General features: G+C 40.9%; 1 protein-coding gene and 1 long non-coding RNA gene across 2 annotated transcripts; one reads left to right on the plus strand and one right to left on the minus strand.

Moving 5' to 3' along the window:
• The first annotated feature begins 462 nt into the window (after positions 1–462).
• LOC141697037 (uncharacterized) lies at positions 463–1,703 on the plus strand. The gene is made up of 4 exons (XR_012564578.1): positions 463–511; positions 838–909; positions 1,016–1,113; positions 1,576–1,703. It is a non-coding gene; the product is annotated as an uncharacterized LOC141697037 (long non-coding RNA).
• Positions 1,704–17,687: 15,984 nt separating this feature from the next.
• On the minus strand, positions 17,688–18,524 carry LOC141695494 (uncharacterized). Its single transcript, XM_074499735.1, has one exon. It carries the CDS (start codon positions 18,522–18,524, stop codon positions 17,688–17,690), a length of 837 nt encoding a protein of 278 aa, XP_074355836.1.
• Between the last annotated feature and the right edge of the window lie 329 nt (positions 18,525–18,853).

Here is an 18,853-nt window from a genome sequence, read left to right on the forward strand (position 1 = left end):
AACAGTGAACTGTTATTGTATACAGACCATCAGTGTGGAAGAGATCAGATTCCTTCAAAGACATTATAGGTTAGAAATGTGATTTTAATATTCCTGTGTATTTATTTTGCTTCAGAGTAGCTATCTTTTGTTATGCAAAAGTTGATACAAGTTAGATTTCTGCAAGTTATGCTTACATCTCAAATGGGATGCACTATCATTACAATACTTTTGATTTTATCAACTAAAAGGGCTCTCTATTACTTAAAATATATCTTCCAAGTTTTATGTGCTGTAGTTAATTTCCTTAGTTGAAGTTTATCATTACCATCAATATACCCTGCGCAGTGTTACAGAACCCTCTAAATACACTACCTTGTTTTTGTAATGATTAAGTTTCCAGTTTGAGTTGTTTAATTTGTTAGATCAGACATTACAAGAACACAAGGATGAAGTTTGGTTTCTGCAATTTTCTCATAATGCCAAACATTTGGCATCTTCCTCCAAAGAACAGACTGCTCTTCTGTGGGAGGTATTTACAACTTCCTACTTTTTAACATTTTTTTGTGTTTTTATTAGGGATATTTCATACTATCTGTTTATGCATATCTATAGTGCTGGTCGGTACTTAATATAGACATATATTGTGTGGGAAATATTTGCACTAGTGAAGACCCTTCAGAAACTATTCTAAAGCAACAAGGTTTGCAGGTATGGTTTTTTCTCTACTACTCGAATAGTCCTGTGATATTGACCTGTATGGTTTTTTTATCACCTTTGATTGTAATGACACAAGAATGGTTGTTTTGATTACAAAGGCACAAGAATGTCCTATATGTTCTTTTTTGGTTCTGATAGGACTTGACTCTACTAATCCATGTTATGAGATTGATAACTCTGAAGTGGACATGAATGAAGCAGTTTTTATTGGTGAGGTAAATAATCTTGCTGCAAGCACTAGAAATAATCCCTTACTGATTTAGCGGACAAAAATTCTGACGTAAGTTAATACATCACATCAAAAATATGGATGCAGGGTGCTTACGGCGGTCAAGTTTATGTAGTCAAGTGGCGTGGTACAGAAGTTGCTGCGAAAACCATTAGATCCTCGATTGCATCCAATCAAATGGTGAGGTAAGTACTGATATAATACGAAAAGGTTTGTCGATTATTGTGAATTGTTATGTACATAAGCGCACCGAACCTGCTAGAATTCGTCATTTATTTACATTTCTTGGTTTGTCGATTTGTACCACTAATCTCCTGTGTTCTCTTGATTAACAAAAAGAATAAAACAAAAAAAAGAGTATACTCTATTTGAAACAACATTACCTACAAAGGGTGTTGGCCTAGAGTCTTTAGCAATCCCTCACATTAATGTTTACAAATATCATCCCAAAACTTCACTTTTTCCAGAAAAGTACATTTTTGTCGGATAAAAATAAAATATGACTATTGAAAGGCACTTTCATATGTCCTACTGAATCATAGCCTCAATTTAGAAGAGTACTTCTCCAGAGGTTAAATGTGGACTTGCTAAACATTCTAATTAACTCCAAATATGCTATATGTTAGGACATTTTTTAATGCTTGCAGATGTTGCTGGATCTCATGGATGAAGCATATACTGGATCTGTAGGCGATGGAGGTACTAATTATGAGTCTGAGGATAGCAATACGATGGCTTTCGGGGATCAACTATTTATTATGATTTTAAAGGATGAGAACGACAGTCTTGCAGTAAGTGCTACTTGATAATGGTTCCATTTTACTATGTCAGAGTAGGTTTTTTAAACCTCTTTCCTACATATGCTTGGAATAAACTATAATATGATTATTGACTGCTTTGTTTACTTGGCTGCTTTGTTTGATATTTCCAGGCGATATTAACATTAGATGAATAAATTTTTGACCTTGACATGCCTAGAAAAATAACACTCTAGGGAAGACAGATGCTCATATTTTTAGGACTCAACGACCCAACTCAGCTGCATTGATACTTGAAGAACCAGTGACCAGAATATATTCGTTTGAGCAATGTATGGATAATATTTCGTTTGAGCAATGTATGAATGATATTATAGAGGTAGCTATGAGAATTATAAGTTTTTAGTTTTTTCATTGTTGTAAGACTTGATTGGTTTGATTTGGTAATGATAATTGGAGTTTGATTTTAATAGTTTCTTCTTTTGATAATTTTTTTGGTATATATATTTTTAAAATGGGCAACATGATTTATTTCAATGAAAAATGATGTTAATTTAACATAATAACATCAGTTCTAGTTGACCATTGACATCGATAAAAACTGATGTTAAATACTACAGCAAAAGAAATCTTAAAACAAAAAAACTGATATTATTAAGTATCATAGACATCAGTTTGCTACCAATAGACATCGATTACCAATGAAGAACCGATGTTAAAGGTATCGTCAACATCGGTTTTTGATGAAAACTGTTGTTACTGGTACTAGTAACATCAGTTTATTATTTAAATTGAAAGATTTTGCTTAACTCGCATATATTTAAATTGATAAAAATATCATATTATGATGATATATGAAGATTAGATATGCATGGGAAATTTAATATCAAGATACAGAAATCGGTTTTAAACATGGAACTGATGTTATATGCTCTATTTAACATCAGTTTAAAATCGATGTTAAATGGGGGGTCTTTAACATCACCCACGAAGACATCGGATTTTTACATACATAGACATCGGTTTTTAACCGATATCTATTAACGTTTTTCTAGTAGTGCATTGTCCTTACAACTTCAATAAGAGATCTATTTTTCCTTTCCACCACTCCATTTTGTTATGGGGTCCTTGCTGCTAAAAAGTCATGCATGATCCCACTCTCTTCACAAAATAATCTCATCATAGAATTCTTGAACTCAGTTCCATTGTCACTCCTGATTCTTCTTACTTTGAAATCAGGATGGTGGTTGACTTGTCTTATGTGATTGATGATGATTTCACTAGCTTCATCTTTAGACTTTAGAAAATATGTCCAAGAGAACTTTGAGAAATCATCCATAATTACTAGACAGTATCTTTTCCTTGAGATAGAAAATACATTGACTGGTCCAAGTAAACCCACATGTAGTAGTTGTAGAGGTTCTTCAATTGATGAATCAAGCTTCTTTCTGAATAATGCTTTGATTTGTTTTCCTTTCTGACAGGCATCACACAAACCATCCTTAAAAAATTCCACCTATGGAATTCCTCTTACCAAATCTTTCCTGACTAGCTCATTCTAGTCTTGAAGTTAAGGTGGGACAACTTCTTGTGCCACAACCAACTTTCGTCTTGACTTGCCTTGTTGAACAGACAAGTGACATGTTCTGCATTAGATGAGTTGAAGTCAGCTAGGTACACATTTCCTTTTCTTACTCCAGTAAGAACCATTATGTTGCTTTTCTTGTTGGTCACAACACAGGCTTCAAAATTAAATGTCATTGAGTTGCCCTTATCACAAAGCTGGCTGATACTCATTAAATTGTGTTTGAGTCCATCCACTAGAGCAACTTCCGCAATGATGACATTGTCTTTTGAAACAATCCATATCCCACAGTATAACCCTTGTTGTCATCTCCAAAAGTGATACTTGGGCCAGTTCTTTCCTTGAACTCAGTGAGCAGGGTAGAAATCCAGTCACGTGTCTTGAGCACCCACTATCCAAATACCAAAGATTCTTTCTGTTTCTCTGCACACAGCAAAATCAAATCAAGTTGATTTTGGTACCCAAGTTTCCTTGGGTCCTGTTTTGTTAGCCTTTTTCTTAGGTTTCTTGGGTTTTTCCTTATTTGACTTGGGAATTTGAAGTTCATCCTTAGTCAATTGAGTAGAACCCTTAAAACCATTCATCATTGCAGAATTATCATGCGCATGTTGATTAACATGGAAGGCATATTTTGAGAAAACATGATATTCCAGTATGGCATGCTAAATGACATTTGTGGCAACTAAATTCCGTATAGTAAGGATTTTGTGCAAATGGCATATTAGTAAATTGTGCATTCAAATTATGTGCATGCATAATATTCACAGGCACTATAGGCATGCTGGGAAATGAAGGAGGTGCAGACATGGAGGTAGGAATGGCAAGTTTGCAAATAATAGACAAATGATTAACAATACCACACTTAACACAAATTTTTCTTGGTGCAAATTTATCAGGTGTGTAGTTGTTATGTTTGTTAATCCCTACTTTCCCATTTCTATTGTTTTTCCTTTTTGATTCTGCTCTCACTTCAATTTTTGTCTCCAGTCTGTCATTTAATTGCTTAATAGATAGATGCCCTATATTGACTCTCTTATTTTGTTTTACTTGACTTGTTTTTCCTGGAATAAAGTTCTTAGAAACTGATCCATATTTTTCATTTAGCTTAGCTAGTTTAGCTTTGCTAACTGGTTTACTTAGACTCAACAGATGTGGTTCATTGTCTTTCGACGGATAATCCTTTTGATTATTCGACGGATAATTTTCATCATCCGTCGAATCCACATCCGTTGAAAGTCCTTCAACCAAATTGGAATCAAGCTTCTCCTTGTTCTTTTTCCAGGATGCATCACAAAAAGATTCTATACCTTGAACTTCAGTAATTTGAGCATGGACATCTCTAGATGATTTCCATGCCTTAATTACTTCATGTTCTCGTTCAAGCTATTGTCTTAAAATATCCTCTTTCTTAAGGGATTCAGTCAAATCATCTTTAGCAATCTTGCATTCTATTTTTAGTTTTTCAAACTTAACAAATTGAGTTTCTAACACAGTATTTCTTTCACTTAAAAACAGATTGTTCTCTTTAAGATTAGTGTTTTCTTTAGTGAGAAACTTGAGTATAACACACAGATGGTATAATTCAGTAGGCATGCCATTTATGGCATCATTACATGCATCTTTAGAAAACTGTGATAGATTGGTGGTTATTACCTGATTACTTGATGAACTGACCTTTGTTTTATCTGATTTGGCCATAAGTGCTAGGTGTACATAGCTTGTATCTTCATCATCTTCTAATCCATCAGCAGCCCAGTCATTTTCTTGTGTGATGAAAGCCCTTTCCTTTTGTTTGAGCAACTCAAAGTAAATCAACATCCTCAAACTTCTTTTTACCAGGATCAGATTTTCGACACTCACTAGCAAAATGACCAGCCAAGCTACACTTGAAACATTTGAATTTAAACTTATCAACCATGTTCCTGTTGGGCTTGGATGCTCCAAAATTCTTCTTGAATTTGAGCTTGGCAAACCTCCTGGATAAAAAAGCAAGATGCTCATCTATGTCATCCATGTCTTCTTGACTAAGTTGTTCTTCATGTTCAGGTACTAGCCATTTTCCTTTGCCTTCACAAACTCTAGAGTTTGGTACAAATTCAACTACTTCAATCTTTGTCTCCTTCTCCTTTTCTTGCTCATCAACTAATGTAATGGATCCTCCATTCTTTCTTCCTTTATCCATTTTCTCATCTTGCTCTATTTCAAGCTCATAGGTCTTTAGAATTCCATATAGTCTATCCAAGGTGAATTCCTTGTAGTCTTGTGAGTTTCTTAGAGAGACTGTCATGGGTTTCCAAATCCTTTGGCAGAGATCTAAGAAATTTGAGGTTTGAGTCCTTTGTTTGATAGACTCTTCCATGCAACTTTAAAGCATTTAGTATCTTTTGAAATCTACAAAATATGTCAGTGAGTGACTCACTTTCTTCACTATAAAAATGCTCATATTGCTGAATCAAGAGTTGTATTCTGTTTTCCCTTACTTATTCAGTTCCATCACATATAACTTGAATAGTTTCCCAAACATCCTTGGCAGTTTTGCAGTTTATGATGTTGTCAAACATGTCACCATCAACACCATTAAACAAAATGTTCATGGTCTTTTTATCCTTTCTAACTTGTTCAATGTCTGGATCAGACCATTCCGCTCTAGGCTTTGGGACAGATGCTTCATTTCCTGTAGCAGCTCTCATAGGGACATTTGGATCTTTTCCAATACAGTCCACATAAGCTTCATCTTGAGATAGGAGATGCAGATGCATCTTCACCTTCCAATGGTAATAGTTGTCTTTGTCCAGAAATGGAATCTTGACTCCAATATCCTTTTTGCTCATCTTGTTTGTTGTTGTGATCTTTAAACTCTTTGTTCTTCAAGAGCTTGCTTTGATACCAATTGTTATTCCCAAACAATACAAACAAGAATTACAGAAGGGGGTTGAATGGAATTCTGGCTTTATTTTGGTTTTAAGAAATGTTCTTCTATAAATCTTGATTTTAGCTAAGGTGCAGAATGAGAGTAATATTGAAATCAAAGCACAAAGTAAAAAAAACAAGTATTTAAAAACTTTCTGGTGGATTGAACTTTTCCACCAGAGATATATATTAAGTAGAGAACTCTATGTTACAAATGTACACAGCTGCTTACAAGTTAAAAACAAGAACAAAGAAATTCCTTACAGATTTTGCGTTATCTATTTCTCTGGTAAATTGCTTGCTTTCTTGGATTTTTTCAACTTGCTACACTTGGTTTATATATCACCAAGTTACATGATAAAAAGACAAGATAATAAGATAAACTATATCTAGTCTAATTACATGCTGCTACACTTCTCTTTCCAGCATCTTTGAATATCTTCTATTTAGCATGGAAATGGAAATGCTTCTTTTGTTCTCTAAAACCTGAATTAGGCTGCCACATTCATTTGCATACAATCAACGCATGTGACTGCCAAGTCACTATCAACTGCTCTTTTGAACCTGATCATCAGTTGAAACTCATCTAGATAATCCGTTGAAACTTAGCTTGATCATCCGTTGAGACTTATGTTGATCATCCCTTGAAAGCTTTATGAAACATCCGTTGAGACTATTTTCTTGGCAGTTAATTCCATTTCATTTATTCAAGATTACAAGGCATCTGATATTTATAATTAACCAACCTATCTTTCATATCAATCTAGTAGTTAACAAGTTCTATACATTCTACAGCATCTGTTACATTAAGCTATATGGATATACAGGAATGTGCTACAATACATATTGTACATAAGCTACTCTTTCAACAGATGTTGAAATGATCATCCGTTGAAAGCTACAAAATCACTTAATTAAAATCAACTAAGTGTTTTGTTTAAGTTATCATCAAGTACACAACATATTCCTAACAATGCCTTTATCATAAGTTTCTTTCTAAGGAGGAACCAAAGAAAGTAGAGAATGTACTCAAAGATGCTGATTGGATTCAAGCTATGCATGAAGAGTTGAATGAGTTTGAAAGGAATAGAGTGTGGAAACTGGTTCCAAGGCTAAAGAACAAATCAGTAGTTAGCACCAAATGGGTTTTTAGAAACAAGGCAGATTCAGATGGAACAATAATCAGGAACAAAGCTAGACTTGTTGCAAAAGGTTATTCACAACAAGAGGGCATTGACTATGATGAAACATTTGTTCCCGTGGCAAGATTGGAAGCTATCAGGAATTTCTTGGCATATGCTACACACAAGAAATTCAAAGTCTTTCAGATTGATGTGAAAAGTGCTTTTATGAATGGAGAGTTAGAAGAAGTGTATGTTGAGCAACCCTGGATTCATTGATCCAAAATTTTCAAATCATGTGTACAGACTTGAAAAAGCTTTATATGGACTCAAACAAACACCAATGACCTGGTATGAAACACTTTCCAAATTCCTGATTGAAAGTGGTTTCAAAAGAGGTACTATTAATAAAATCTTAATTTACATAAATAAAGGTAGTGATCTGCTTTTGGTGCAAATTTATGTTGATGACATTATTTTTGGGTCTACTAACAACAAGTTGCAAGAAAGTTTCTAATCTTATGAAGTCAGGGTACCAAATGAGAATGATGGGAGAGTTGAGTTACTTTCTTGGACTACAAGTTACACACACTGATGAAGGAATTTTCATTAATCAGTCTAAGTACACAAAGAATCTATTGACTAGATTCAATATGCAGGAAAATACAATTGCTGCAACTCCAATGGCCACTGCTACAAAGTTAGATCCTGACCAAGGTAAAGAAATTGATGCCACTGCCTATAGAGGTATGATTGGTTCATTACTTTATCTAACTACTAGCAGACCAGATATTATATATACAACCTGTTTGTGTGCAAGATTTCAGGCCAAGCCTAGAGAACCTCATTTGATTGCTGTGAAAAGTCATCTGAGATATTTAAAGGGGACTCAATCTATTAGTTTGTGGTATACAAGAGAATCAGATTTCGGTCTAGTTGGCTATTCTGATGCAGATTTTGCAGGATGCAAAATTGACAGGAAGAGTACCTCATATGGCTGTCAGTATTTGGGTGGTAGATTGGTTACTTGGCAAAGCAACAAACATAAATCAATATCTACATCTACAGTTGAAGCTGAATATATTGTAGCTGGCAGTTGTTGTGCTCAAATTCTTTGGATGAGAAATCAGCTATTACACTATGGATTGTCTTACTAAAAAATTCCTATCTACTGTGACAATCATAGTGCAATTGCTATGATAGGTATCCAGTGCAACACTCACTTGCAACACATATCAGTATCAGATATCATTTTATCAGGGAGCATGTCATGGAAGGAACATTGAGCTTCACTTTGTTCCAACTGAACAAGTAGCTGATATCTTCACCAAGCCATTGTCAGAAGAAAACTTTGGAAAGTTAATACATGAGCTTGGAATGATCAACTATAAAAGAAATGATTTGTCAAATCCTGACTATATTAGTCAAATTCTGAGACATCAAATCCTGACAAGGTATGTCAAATCCTAACGTATCAAATCCTGATGATGTAATTAAATCCTGAAATGTCAAATACTGACTGTGAGTATTTTATGATTTTGTTCAAATATTTTTCTTGATTAATACTTGATTCAATTAAGTACATTTGAGAATTATTTTTGTGCATAATTATAACGATGTTGTAATTTGGATTAATGTGGCAGATTAATTGCTAGTTATCAGGCGCAGTAACACATATATACTCCTTAAAAGTCATGAATCATTAACTAGAATTATACATTATTTGTTCCACTAATAATGTCATCCAATTAAAATATGACATTTGTATTATTGTCTTACTGTCTTTTATTGAAACTATCAGTACCTGATAAACTATTCATATTCATTATACACACAATATACAAAAATTAACCATCTTCTTCTCTCTCTCTAAAATTTTTGAACTCAAGATTTTTCACAAAACCCTAATTTTTCAATTGGCCACCATTGATTTTGTCTCCACTTTCACTGCCACTAAGAATGTGTTTTAACACAAGACTTTTCCTGCTACAAACTTTAAAGCCCCTATTACACCCAGATTCCTTCGGGAGCTTGAACAGGCTTCGGCTGCTTGGAAGATGGCTTCGGCTTATACTTGAAAGTGAAGAGAATGCGAGGGTTTGTACCCCCGATTCACCTCCGGTGTGAGAATCAGAATCTGGTTGTAAGGGTAGGGTAATAATACAAGAATAGCAGAGTGTTTACGATAATGTGTGTATATTTTATCTTACTTCACAAGGGTTTTTATACCCAATTCTGCCTTGAATGTCCAGCTGTTATAGATCATTAAGGAGGGAGTGAAAAGGGGGCGTTATGTCCCTTGTTCTTTCCAACGGTCTGCGAGTAGTGGGCCTTGGCCTGGGCTTCCGTGGGCCTTCGTCTCGCGGGCCTGAAGGTCCTTCGGCCCAGTAGCTTAACCGCATATTGGGCCTTCGTTTAGTGGGCCCTGTTGGGCCTATAACCAACATGTCCCTGTCCTTCGGCTGGGCCTTTGGGCATAAGGCCCAGCCGACGGACACCGGTCTCGACCTATATTGGGGGGAAAGAACCCTAGGGCGACCGCTTCAGTTCCGCCTCAATCTTCAGTCGTACACGTGGCATGCTTGTGGGAACTTGCAGTGTATTAACTCGACAGCTGTTGGCACATCTTTCCATGGCTCAATCTTAGTCGTTGAATCTCAACCGTTTAGATCTGGGTCGTTTATTTTAAAAACCCCCAAACGTCGCCTTTACAAATTCATTTTAGGCGCCTATATAAGCCCATTTGTGCATTTCCTTTTCTTTTCATCATTTTCAGTTTCTCCACACACAGCAACAAACTGCGGCGAGTTTCTTAATCATGGGAAACAACAACTCCGTCTTCCCAGATTATCCCATCTCAATCCAAGAGCACATTCAAATCAGTAAGTTTCTTTTCTTTCTTTTCAATTTCCTGGTACATTTGCATGCAAGTTTCTGTGTTTTATGATGTTTTCATGTGGGCTTATGGGTTTTTATCTGGGTTCTGAGTTTAGGGGACTTTTCTGGGTTTTATACGTGTGTTGTTGCGCTTTTTGGAGTTTTTAACCTTTTGGCCATTTCTGGGTAGGAAATAGAAGTTTTTCTAGGTTCCCCTATGGGTTTAAAGATGGCATGCGAGGTGTTTTTTGTCCAAGAACGCTCTTCGGGGGGTTCTTCACCTAAGAACATCCTTCGGGAGCCGACCCGGGGGATGATGGGTGGTTCGGAGTTTAAAGATGGCAGGTGAAGGGTTTTTTGGGGGTGAGTACATACTTTGGGAGACTTTCCCTTTAGAACAGTCTTCGGGAGCCGAATTCGGATCTTTTTCCTGTTCGCTCGGTTCTGGGACATGTACTCGGCCTTCTAATGTTTTTTATTTTTCCTTTGTCGTGTCCCGAGTACATGGACTAACGTCACTCTGTTTCCGAATACAGAGAGATGGACCGAGCGAACCGCCCCCCAGAGACTTGGGATCCGAGGTCGGGAACCTTGGTGGGAACCTCTTCTATCCGCCCCGAGAGAACGGGTCGGGATCTTTACGGTTCAGTGGCGAATTACCCGGCGGCGAATAACCAATCGGAGTTGACGAAGGAGAGAATAGTCCAGATGTATTCGGACTTCTTCGTCCCTCGGAATTTTTTTTGGCTCTATACCCCCAAGGAGCACGAGCGGATTTATGACACGCCTGGAGTGCCCGAATGGTTTGGAGGCTGTGTCGTCGGGATCTCGAAGGCGGCCTTCAAATGTGGCTTCAGAGTGCCGATTCTGAAGATGGTGAAGTGGCTCTTCAGACAGATGGGGATCGCTCTGGGGCAGATGGATGGCATTACGACTTCCGGAAGAACCCGAAGAGTCCGCATTTTTATACCATCGTTCGTCGGGCTGGCCGAGCGGATTGGACGGCCACCAACTCCAGCAACAAACAGACCCACACTCACTGGTGTTTTGTGAATGGTCGGAAATTGGCTCCGTTGGGTGTCTGGCGGGACGTGAACCCTGCGCTGCTCCTCGCTCTGAGTCTAATGGAGAGGGAGAAGGAGGACTACGCGGCCCTGGTAGACGTCAACGTGAGTAAGTTGACTCCCGAGGAGTTTCGGGATAGAGATTGACTCCTCAGCTTGTGGGGTGAGGGTAACAAAACTTCTTCCTTCATTCTTTCCTTAAGTAGTTTTGTTCGCCTGCATATTTTGTTCCTTTTTTATGCATTCTGTTATATATGTTTGTGCTGACTTGTCTCCTGTTTACATGTCAGTGTCTTCAAGAGAGGCTCTGATAGAGAAGAAGAAGGGCAGGGTGGCCGAAAAGAGGGCCGCAGAAGAGGCGGCGAAGAAGAAGGCTGTTGATGGAGGGTCCACGCCGAATCCCTCCGAGGAGACGGAGGATAGATCGGAGGCGGAGAGGGTCATGCCGCTCCTTCAGGCACCGACGGCCTCCGATAGGGACGACGATGAGCCGGTGGTGGTGAGGGAAGGGAACTCTTCCAAGAGGACCCACGGCCGGGAGGGGGTCGTTCACTCCTATCTTCCTGGATGGGGTGTGTTGACGTCCGACCATACTGTCTACCCGGAGAGGCAGTCTACGAAGGAGGTTGCTTCGGACCTCTGCCATGGCCTCCAGCTCCCAGCCGATCTGCCGGCTTTTGCTTCGGCTTCTCCGACCGAGGCTTGTACTGAGCTTTTATCCTTTTTGTCCCTGGTCTGTTTTAAGTTTTTATTTTTTCTTTCGTTCGTCCTTTTTTCCTTCAGCACCTTTCCTAATGCTTTTGCCTTGTCTTTTTTGCAGGCTGCCCCTTGGGCCGCAGCTGTGGAGGATAAAGTCAGGGACATGGAGACTCGGATGGCCGAGGTGAAAGAGCTGGAGAGAAGGGCCACGGTGGCCGAAGAGGAACTCGTAAGGGTGAAAGCCCAGAGTGAGGTCCTGGATGGCGAGGCCACCACGCTGAGGGGGGATAAGTCCCGGCTGGAGAAGGAGTTGGAGAAGGCGAACCGGAGAATCTCCCACTGGAACATCCAGCTGAAGAGGTCCCGAAAGGAGCTTCGGAAGAAGCAGAAGCAGCTGGACCGGACGGAGGAGCGCTGCTTCCAATTCGGCGCTGACTATGCCATGGAGAAGGCCCATGGTCTGAACTGGGATTATAAGCAGTTGCTAGACGACAGCCTGGAGGATCTGATCGGCCGGCCAGCAGTTGAAGTCCCTCATGTCTCCTCCGGCGAAGACCAAGAGCTCTCGGATGAAGACCCTCAGGCCTAAGCTTTCAGCACTGAGGTGCTTGATATGACGGAAGATGATCTTGTTGCGAAGTTTACCGTTGGTGTTTCCATGGTCATACCCAACTCTTGCATCGGCATTCTTCATTCATCTTCTTGACTTGTATTTTTATTTTTTGTAATCGGTACTTCTGCCTTTTGTAATTGGTACTCCTGCCTTCGAGCTTTTGTAATTTAACTAGCCTTCGGGCTTTTATATTTTAATGCATCTTTCATCTTTCATCAGCATTGTTTTTTATTTACTGATTTTTAATAGTTGTATCTTCAGCTTCATTCGCCTTAACAATTTTAATGAATCGTCTCTTCGGTATTATTGATTCCTTAACAATTTCAATAAAATAAATTGTATCTCTGGCTTCATTCGCCTTAACAATTTTAAGGAAATAAATCACATCATCGTCATATTCATTCGCCTTAACGATCTTGATAAAATGAATTGTATCTTCGGCTTATCTGCCTTAACAATTTTAACAATTTTAATAAAATGAATAGTATCTTCGGCTTATTCATTCGCCTTAACGATTTTGATAAAATGAATTGTATTTTCGGCTTTATCTACCTTAACAATTTTAACAATTTTAATAAAATGAATCATATCTTCGACTTATTCATTCGCCTTAACGATCTTAATAAAGTGAATCGCTGCCTTACCACCCCCTATGGCCCCAAGGGTTAAAGGCCGAAGGTGACTTCGGGCTATTAATTCTTTTACTGCACTTAGGCGAAGGAACAGGGATGTTGATCTTTCGGCGATTGTCCCTAGATCAGCATGTCACGGTTTGTTCGGCCAATAGGAGGTCTTCTTCGGGATTTCCCCTAGACCTGGTTTTGGGTCCTTTTTAGAACACGTGATTGAGGCCGAAGGACCATGTTCTTCTTTTAGATTGCCCCGGGACAGGGGTTCCTTCGGACTTTTTAATATCAAATGAATAACGGAAGACGAATGATAGGGCGTTATTCTAGGATTGCCCCTTAAGGCCCTTAATTCGTGTTTACCATGTGCAAATTGAATCATAATAGTATAGTGAAGGATGTTCGAGTTTTGGGCGATTGCCCCTTATGTTACATGTTTAATTAACAAATTAGACAAAGGCGGCGGCCGAATGGTTTATCTTCTTCGGGATCGCCCTCAGATAATACTCGAGCGGCCGCAACATGTGTAAATAAAGAAATGTGACAGAATATGCTTCTTTATTTATAATCAAATTGTTTACATTCTTCACATAGAGTTCAAATACAAACTTTTAAAGAAATTTCTAAATGATAAAATTTTTGAAGGCGACTGACGTGCCAAGTGTTTTTGATTGCTTCGCCCGACAACATTTCAAGCTTGTACATTCTGGGGTGAACGACCTCGATCACCTTATAGGGCCCTTCCCAGTTAGGCTGAAGCTTTCCTTGTTTGGCCGGCATAGATGCGGCCAACTCCCTTAGGACTAGGTCTCCGACTCCGAAAGACCTTTTCTTCACATTGGAGTCATAGTGTTGTGTCACTTGTAGTAAGTACCTCATGTTCCTTTGGTGGGTGGCTTCCCTTTCCTCCTCCAATAAGTCTACGTTCGCCCTCAGTCCGAAGCTATTAGTTTCTACATTGTAGGTCTTGGTTCAGTATGATTCCAAGCCCACTTCGACAGGAACTAGGGCCTCGGTTCCATAGGCCATCTGAAAGGAGTTTCTCCTGTTGATATCCCAGGGGTCGTTCGGTAAGCCCATAAGATCCAAGGGAGTTCTTCTTCCCATCTTCCTTTGGCCTCGCCCAACCTCTTTTTTATTCCTCGAAATATCACTTTGTTTGCCGCTTCGATTGCCCCATTTCCTTGCGGGTGGGCGACTGAGCTGAATTTCTGTTCAATTCCGAAATGGTGCAGAAACTTGCGGAATTTGTTCCCAACAAACTGAGTTCTATTATCTGAGATGCACGTTTTCAGAATGCCAAATCGGAGAATGACCTGTTCCAGGAAGAACTTTTTCACGGCTTCTTCGGTTATGGATGCCAGAGGACGGGCTTCGACCCACTTGGTCATGTAGTCGATGGTGATTATGCAGTACTTCACTTGCTTCGTGCTAGTTGGTAGTATGCCGACTATGTCCACGGCCCATACGGAGAATGGGATAGGGCTTAGTACAGAGGTCATTTCTTCTTGGGGCTGTTTCGGGACAGTGCGAACAACTAGCACTATATACACCTTTTTGCATAGTCGCTGGCGTCGGCTTTCAGAGTGGGCTAGAAGAATCCCTGTCGGAGAATTTTAAAGGCGAGCGACCGACCAGCCAGGTGCTCGCCGCAAATTCCTTCGTGCACTGCCTCCAGAGCATGTTGTTGTTCTTCGTTGTTCAAACATCGCGGAAGGGGTTGACTGACTGACCGGTGATACATCCGCCCATTAACTATTGTGTCGCTCGATGCTCTGTATTTAATTTTCAGCGCTTCCTCTCGGTCTGGGGGTAGAATGCCTTTCTCCATAAAGTTCTTGAGGGGGGTCATCCAGTCGCTCCCCTGGTGAATTTTAAGACATTCTTTCTTCTCGATCGAAGGCGTCTTGGCTTCGGTGAGGTAAATAGAACCAGTTAAGTTCTGTGTCTCGGCCGAGGCTAGCCTGGAAAGGGCGTCTGCCCTAGAATGGTTCTCTCTTCCAATTTGACTTAGTTCAAAGATTTCAAATGATAAAGAAGCATCTCGTACCTTGGCAGCATAGGCTTTCATTCGGGGATCCCTTTGCTCGTATTCCCCCGTGAAGTGTTTCACAACCAACATGGAATCGCTGAAGGCCCTTAGGTGCTTCGCCTCAAGGCTTCGGGCCAGCTTCATTCCTGTGAGGAGTGCCTCATATTCGGCCTCATTATTTGTCAAAGGAAAGTCGAATCTTATGGCTTGGCATATCTCGAATCCTTCGGGGCTGGAGAGGATTAAGTCGGCCCCACACTTTTTTCCAGCTACCGACCCATCTACAAAAAGATTCCACTTCCCTGGGATCCGGATTAGTTGTTCATCAGGTGAAAGATCCTTCGGACCCGAGAATGTGAATTCAACCATGAAGTCGGCCAAAGCCTGGGCCTTAATTGCCGTTCGGGGAACGTACTCGAGATCAAATTCCCCGAGTTCGATGGACAATACTATGACTCTTCCAGAGGCTTCGGGCCTAGTCAAAATCTTCTTCAGAGGTTGGCTGCTGACAACTTGGATCGTCCGGCCTTGGAGATAATGTCGCAATTTTCGGGAGGCCATAACCAACCCATATGCGAATTTTTGGGTGTTGGGGTACCTTGTCTCTGCATCCTTGAGGACATGGGACACGTAGAACACGGGATGCTGATTGCCCTCGTAGTTTTGCACAAGGACGGCCCCCAGAGTTCTGTCGGACACGACTAGATAAAGCTGAAGGGTTTCCTTCGGATCGGGCCTCATCAAGAGTGGTGCCTTTGTAAGATATTCTTTTACTTCTTCGAATGCCTTTTGACATTCAGGCCCCCATTCAAAATTCTTTGACCCTTTGAGCACAGCGAAGAAGGGGAGTGCCTTCTCGGCTGACCGGGAAATGAAACGCCGAAGGGCGGCGAGCCGGCCTGTCAATTTCTGGATGTCTTTGATGCATTTGGGAGGTTCCATATTAATAACTGCCTCGATCTTCTCTGGGTTCGCCTCTATTCCCCGGGCGTTGACCATGTAATCGAGAAACTTGCCACTAGAGACTCTGAAGGTACATTTGTTCGGATTGATCCTCATGTTGTTCTTTCGGAGCATTTTAAAGCATTCTTTTAAGTCTTCGGCATGATCTTGGAATAGTGATTTTACTATCATATCATCCATATATGCTTCCATGTTCCTTCCGATCTGCTCTTTAAAGACCTTGTTCACCATTCGCTGGAATGTGGCTCCAGCGTTCTTCAGTCCGAAAGGCATTTTAATATAAGCATAAGTCCCCTTCGGAGTTATGAACGCTGTCTTGGGCACATCCCTATCATTCATAGCAATTTGATGATAACCAGAAAAAGCGTCCAAAAAACTAAGTACCTCATATCCTTCAGACATGCTTTATTGAGGTCCGTGTAATCTACGCACATCCTCCATTTCCAATTTGACTTCTTGACGACCACCACATTGGCTAGCCAGTCGGGATACTCAATTTCCTCGATAAATTTGGCTTCTAACAATTTTTCAACTTCGGCCTCTATGACCTTCTGTCATTTGACTGCAAATGTCATCTTCTTCTGCTTTACCGGCTTGGCCTCGGGCTGCAAATTCAAGCAGTGCGTTGCTGTCTTGGGATCCAATCCAGGCATGTCTTCCGGCCCCCAGGCGAACACATCATGGTATTTCTGAATGACAGCTATTACCTTTGTCTTCAGATCCGCCCCCATGTTTTTTCCAATCCAAACCATCTTTCCCGAATGGCCCGCGTACAATTCCACTTCTTCGATCTCCGCGGCGGGTTCGACGATCGGGCTCGAGAGATCGGCCCCAAATTTCTCCAACTCGATGTTCAATATTTCCCGGCTTCCGCTGGGTTCGGACTCTGCCCGCTTCCTCTTCCCGGTTCCATCCGGTCCTTCGTATTCCTGATCCTTCTCACGGTCTTCGAGCATTATGATTCGGGCGGTTTTCTGATCGCCCCTCATTTCTCCTACCCCTTTTTCAATGGGGAACTTAAGTTTAAGGTGGGGTATAGACTCCACTGCTTCAAAGGTCGATAAGAAGGGCCTACCGAATATTGCATTGTACGGGCTTTCGATCCGAACTACATAGAACTTCACCAGCTTTTTGACGGTATATGGAAACTTGCCTAGGAGGACTGGTAGAGTAATCGTTCCTTTGAACTGAATGGGATGCCCTCCGATGGCATAAAGGGGAGCCTCGTTGCAGGGCTCTAGTTGCTCTCCGGTCAAGTTCATCTTGCAGTAGGTTTTGTGGAACAGTTTGTTGGCCGAGCTGCCTGTATCCACCATTACTTTCCATATCTTATTATGCCCGATGATAGGATTGATGATTAGAGGATCCTCGTGCGGGAAAATGACATCCTCGTAGTCTTCTCTCCTGAAGGTCATGGGCATATGAGGCTTTGCTTGTCCGAACTGATACAGGTTGTACACTTGTCGGGCATACTTCTTCTTTGCTGTCTTACTATCCTTATCCAGGATGCTTCACCCAGATATAGTTTTTACTTCGCCTCTTATCCCGTCCCTTCGCTCTGGTTCATCGGCCTCTACCTCCTCCTCTTGGTTCTCCTTCGGCCCCAACCTATCTCTCAGATCTCGGACGAACTGATTAAGCTCGCCGTCTTTGATCATGCGCTCAATGAGCTTTTTAAGGTGATAGCGCTCATCAGTGTTATGCCCCTTGTCCCTGTGATAGTTGCAGTACTTATCGGGGTTTTTCTTGTGGTTCGGGACCTTCATCTTGGCGGGGCGAACAAATCCTGGTTTGCCCTTGATCTTATGGAGAATCTTAGAGGTCGGCGCATTCAAAGGGGTGAATACGGCCGAATCTCTATCTCGCCGCCGTTCGGCCTCACGATCCGTTTCTTTCCTTCCTTCTTTCCTGCTATCCCTTCGGTCATATCCTGATCTTGAGCCTTCATATTTGTCGGCTGGCTTTGATCGGTCGTCTCTTCTTGAATCTTTATACCCCCCAATACTTTCCATCTTTCGGCGAATATTCTCTCCTCTTACATATATATCATTCATGGATTTTGGGGGAAAATCGTAAAGAGATGAGCGAAGCTTTTTACCTTTATAGGGGTCCAGCCCCGCCGTTAGGAAGCCCATTACTTTGATTTTGTCCAGGTTAGTGACCATCCCTGCTTCTTCCTTGAACCGAGCGAGATAATCCCCCAGCTCTTCATTCGCCCTCTGTCTGCAGTGGACCAGGGCTTCAGTATCCTTCGCCTTTCGGCATAGGTGCGAGTAGTACTTTAAAAATTTCCTCTTCAACTGCTCGTAGGACCCGAAGGACCGAGGTTTTAGGGACTTGTACCACATCGACGCAGACCCTTTGAGATAAGTCTTGAACATTTTGCACAACATAATATGATTGTGGCCCATTCCAACCATCAGGAGTTCATATTTTTCACAGTGGTCTTTGGGGTCTCATTTCCCATTGAACTCGCTCATCTTAGGGAATTGTCTCTCTTCGCCGGGGGGGGGGGGGTCGGTATTGTAACACCCCCAAATCCGAGGTTGGGGATTCGGGTTGTCACGAGTTCCATTTCCCTTATCAATACTTAATCTTAACAGTCAACCAACTACTGCATACTGTGACCCCATAATATACACACACCACAAGTTATAGTCTCAGAGATGAATACCAA

Source organism: Apium graveolens, chromosome 11, assembly GCF_009905375.1.
Source record: "Apium graveolens cultivar Ventura chromosome 11, ASM990537v1, whole genome shotgun sequence".
NCBI lineage: Eukaryota > Viridiplantae > Streptophyta > Magnoliopsida > Apiales > Apiaceae > Apium > Apium graveolens.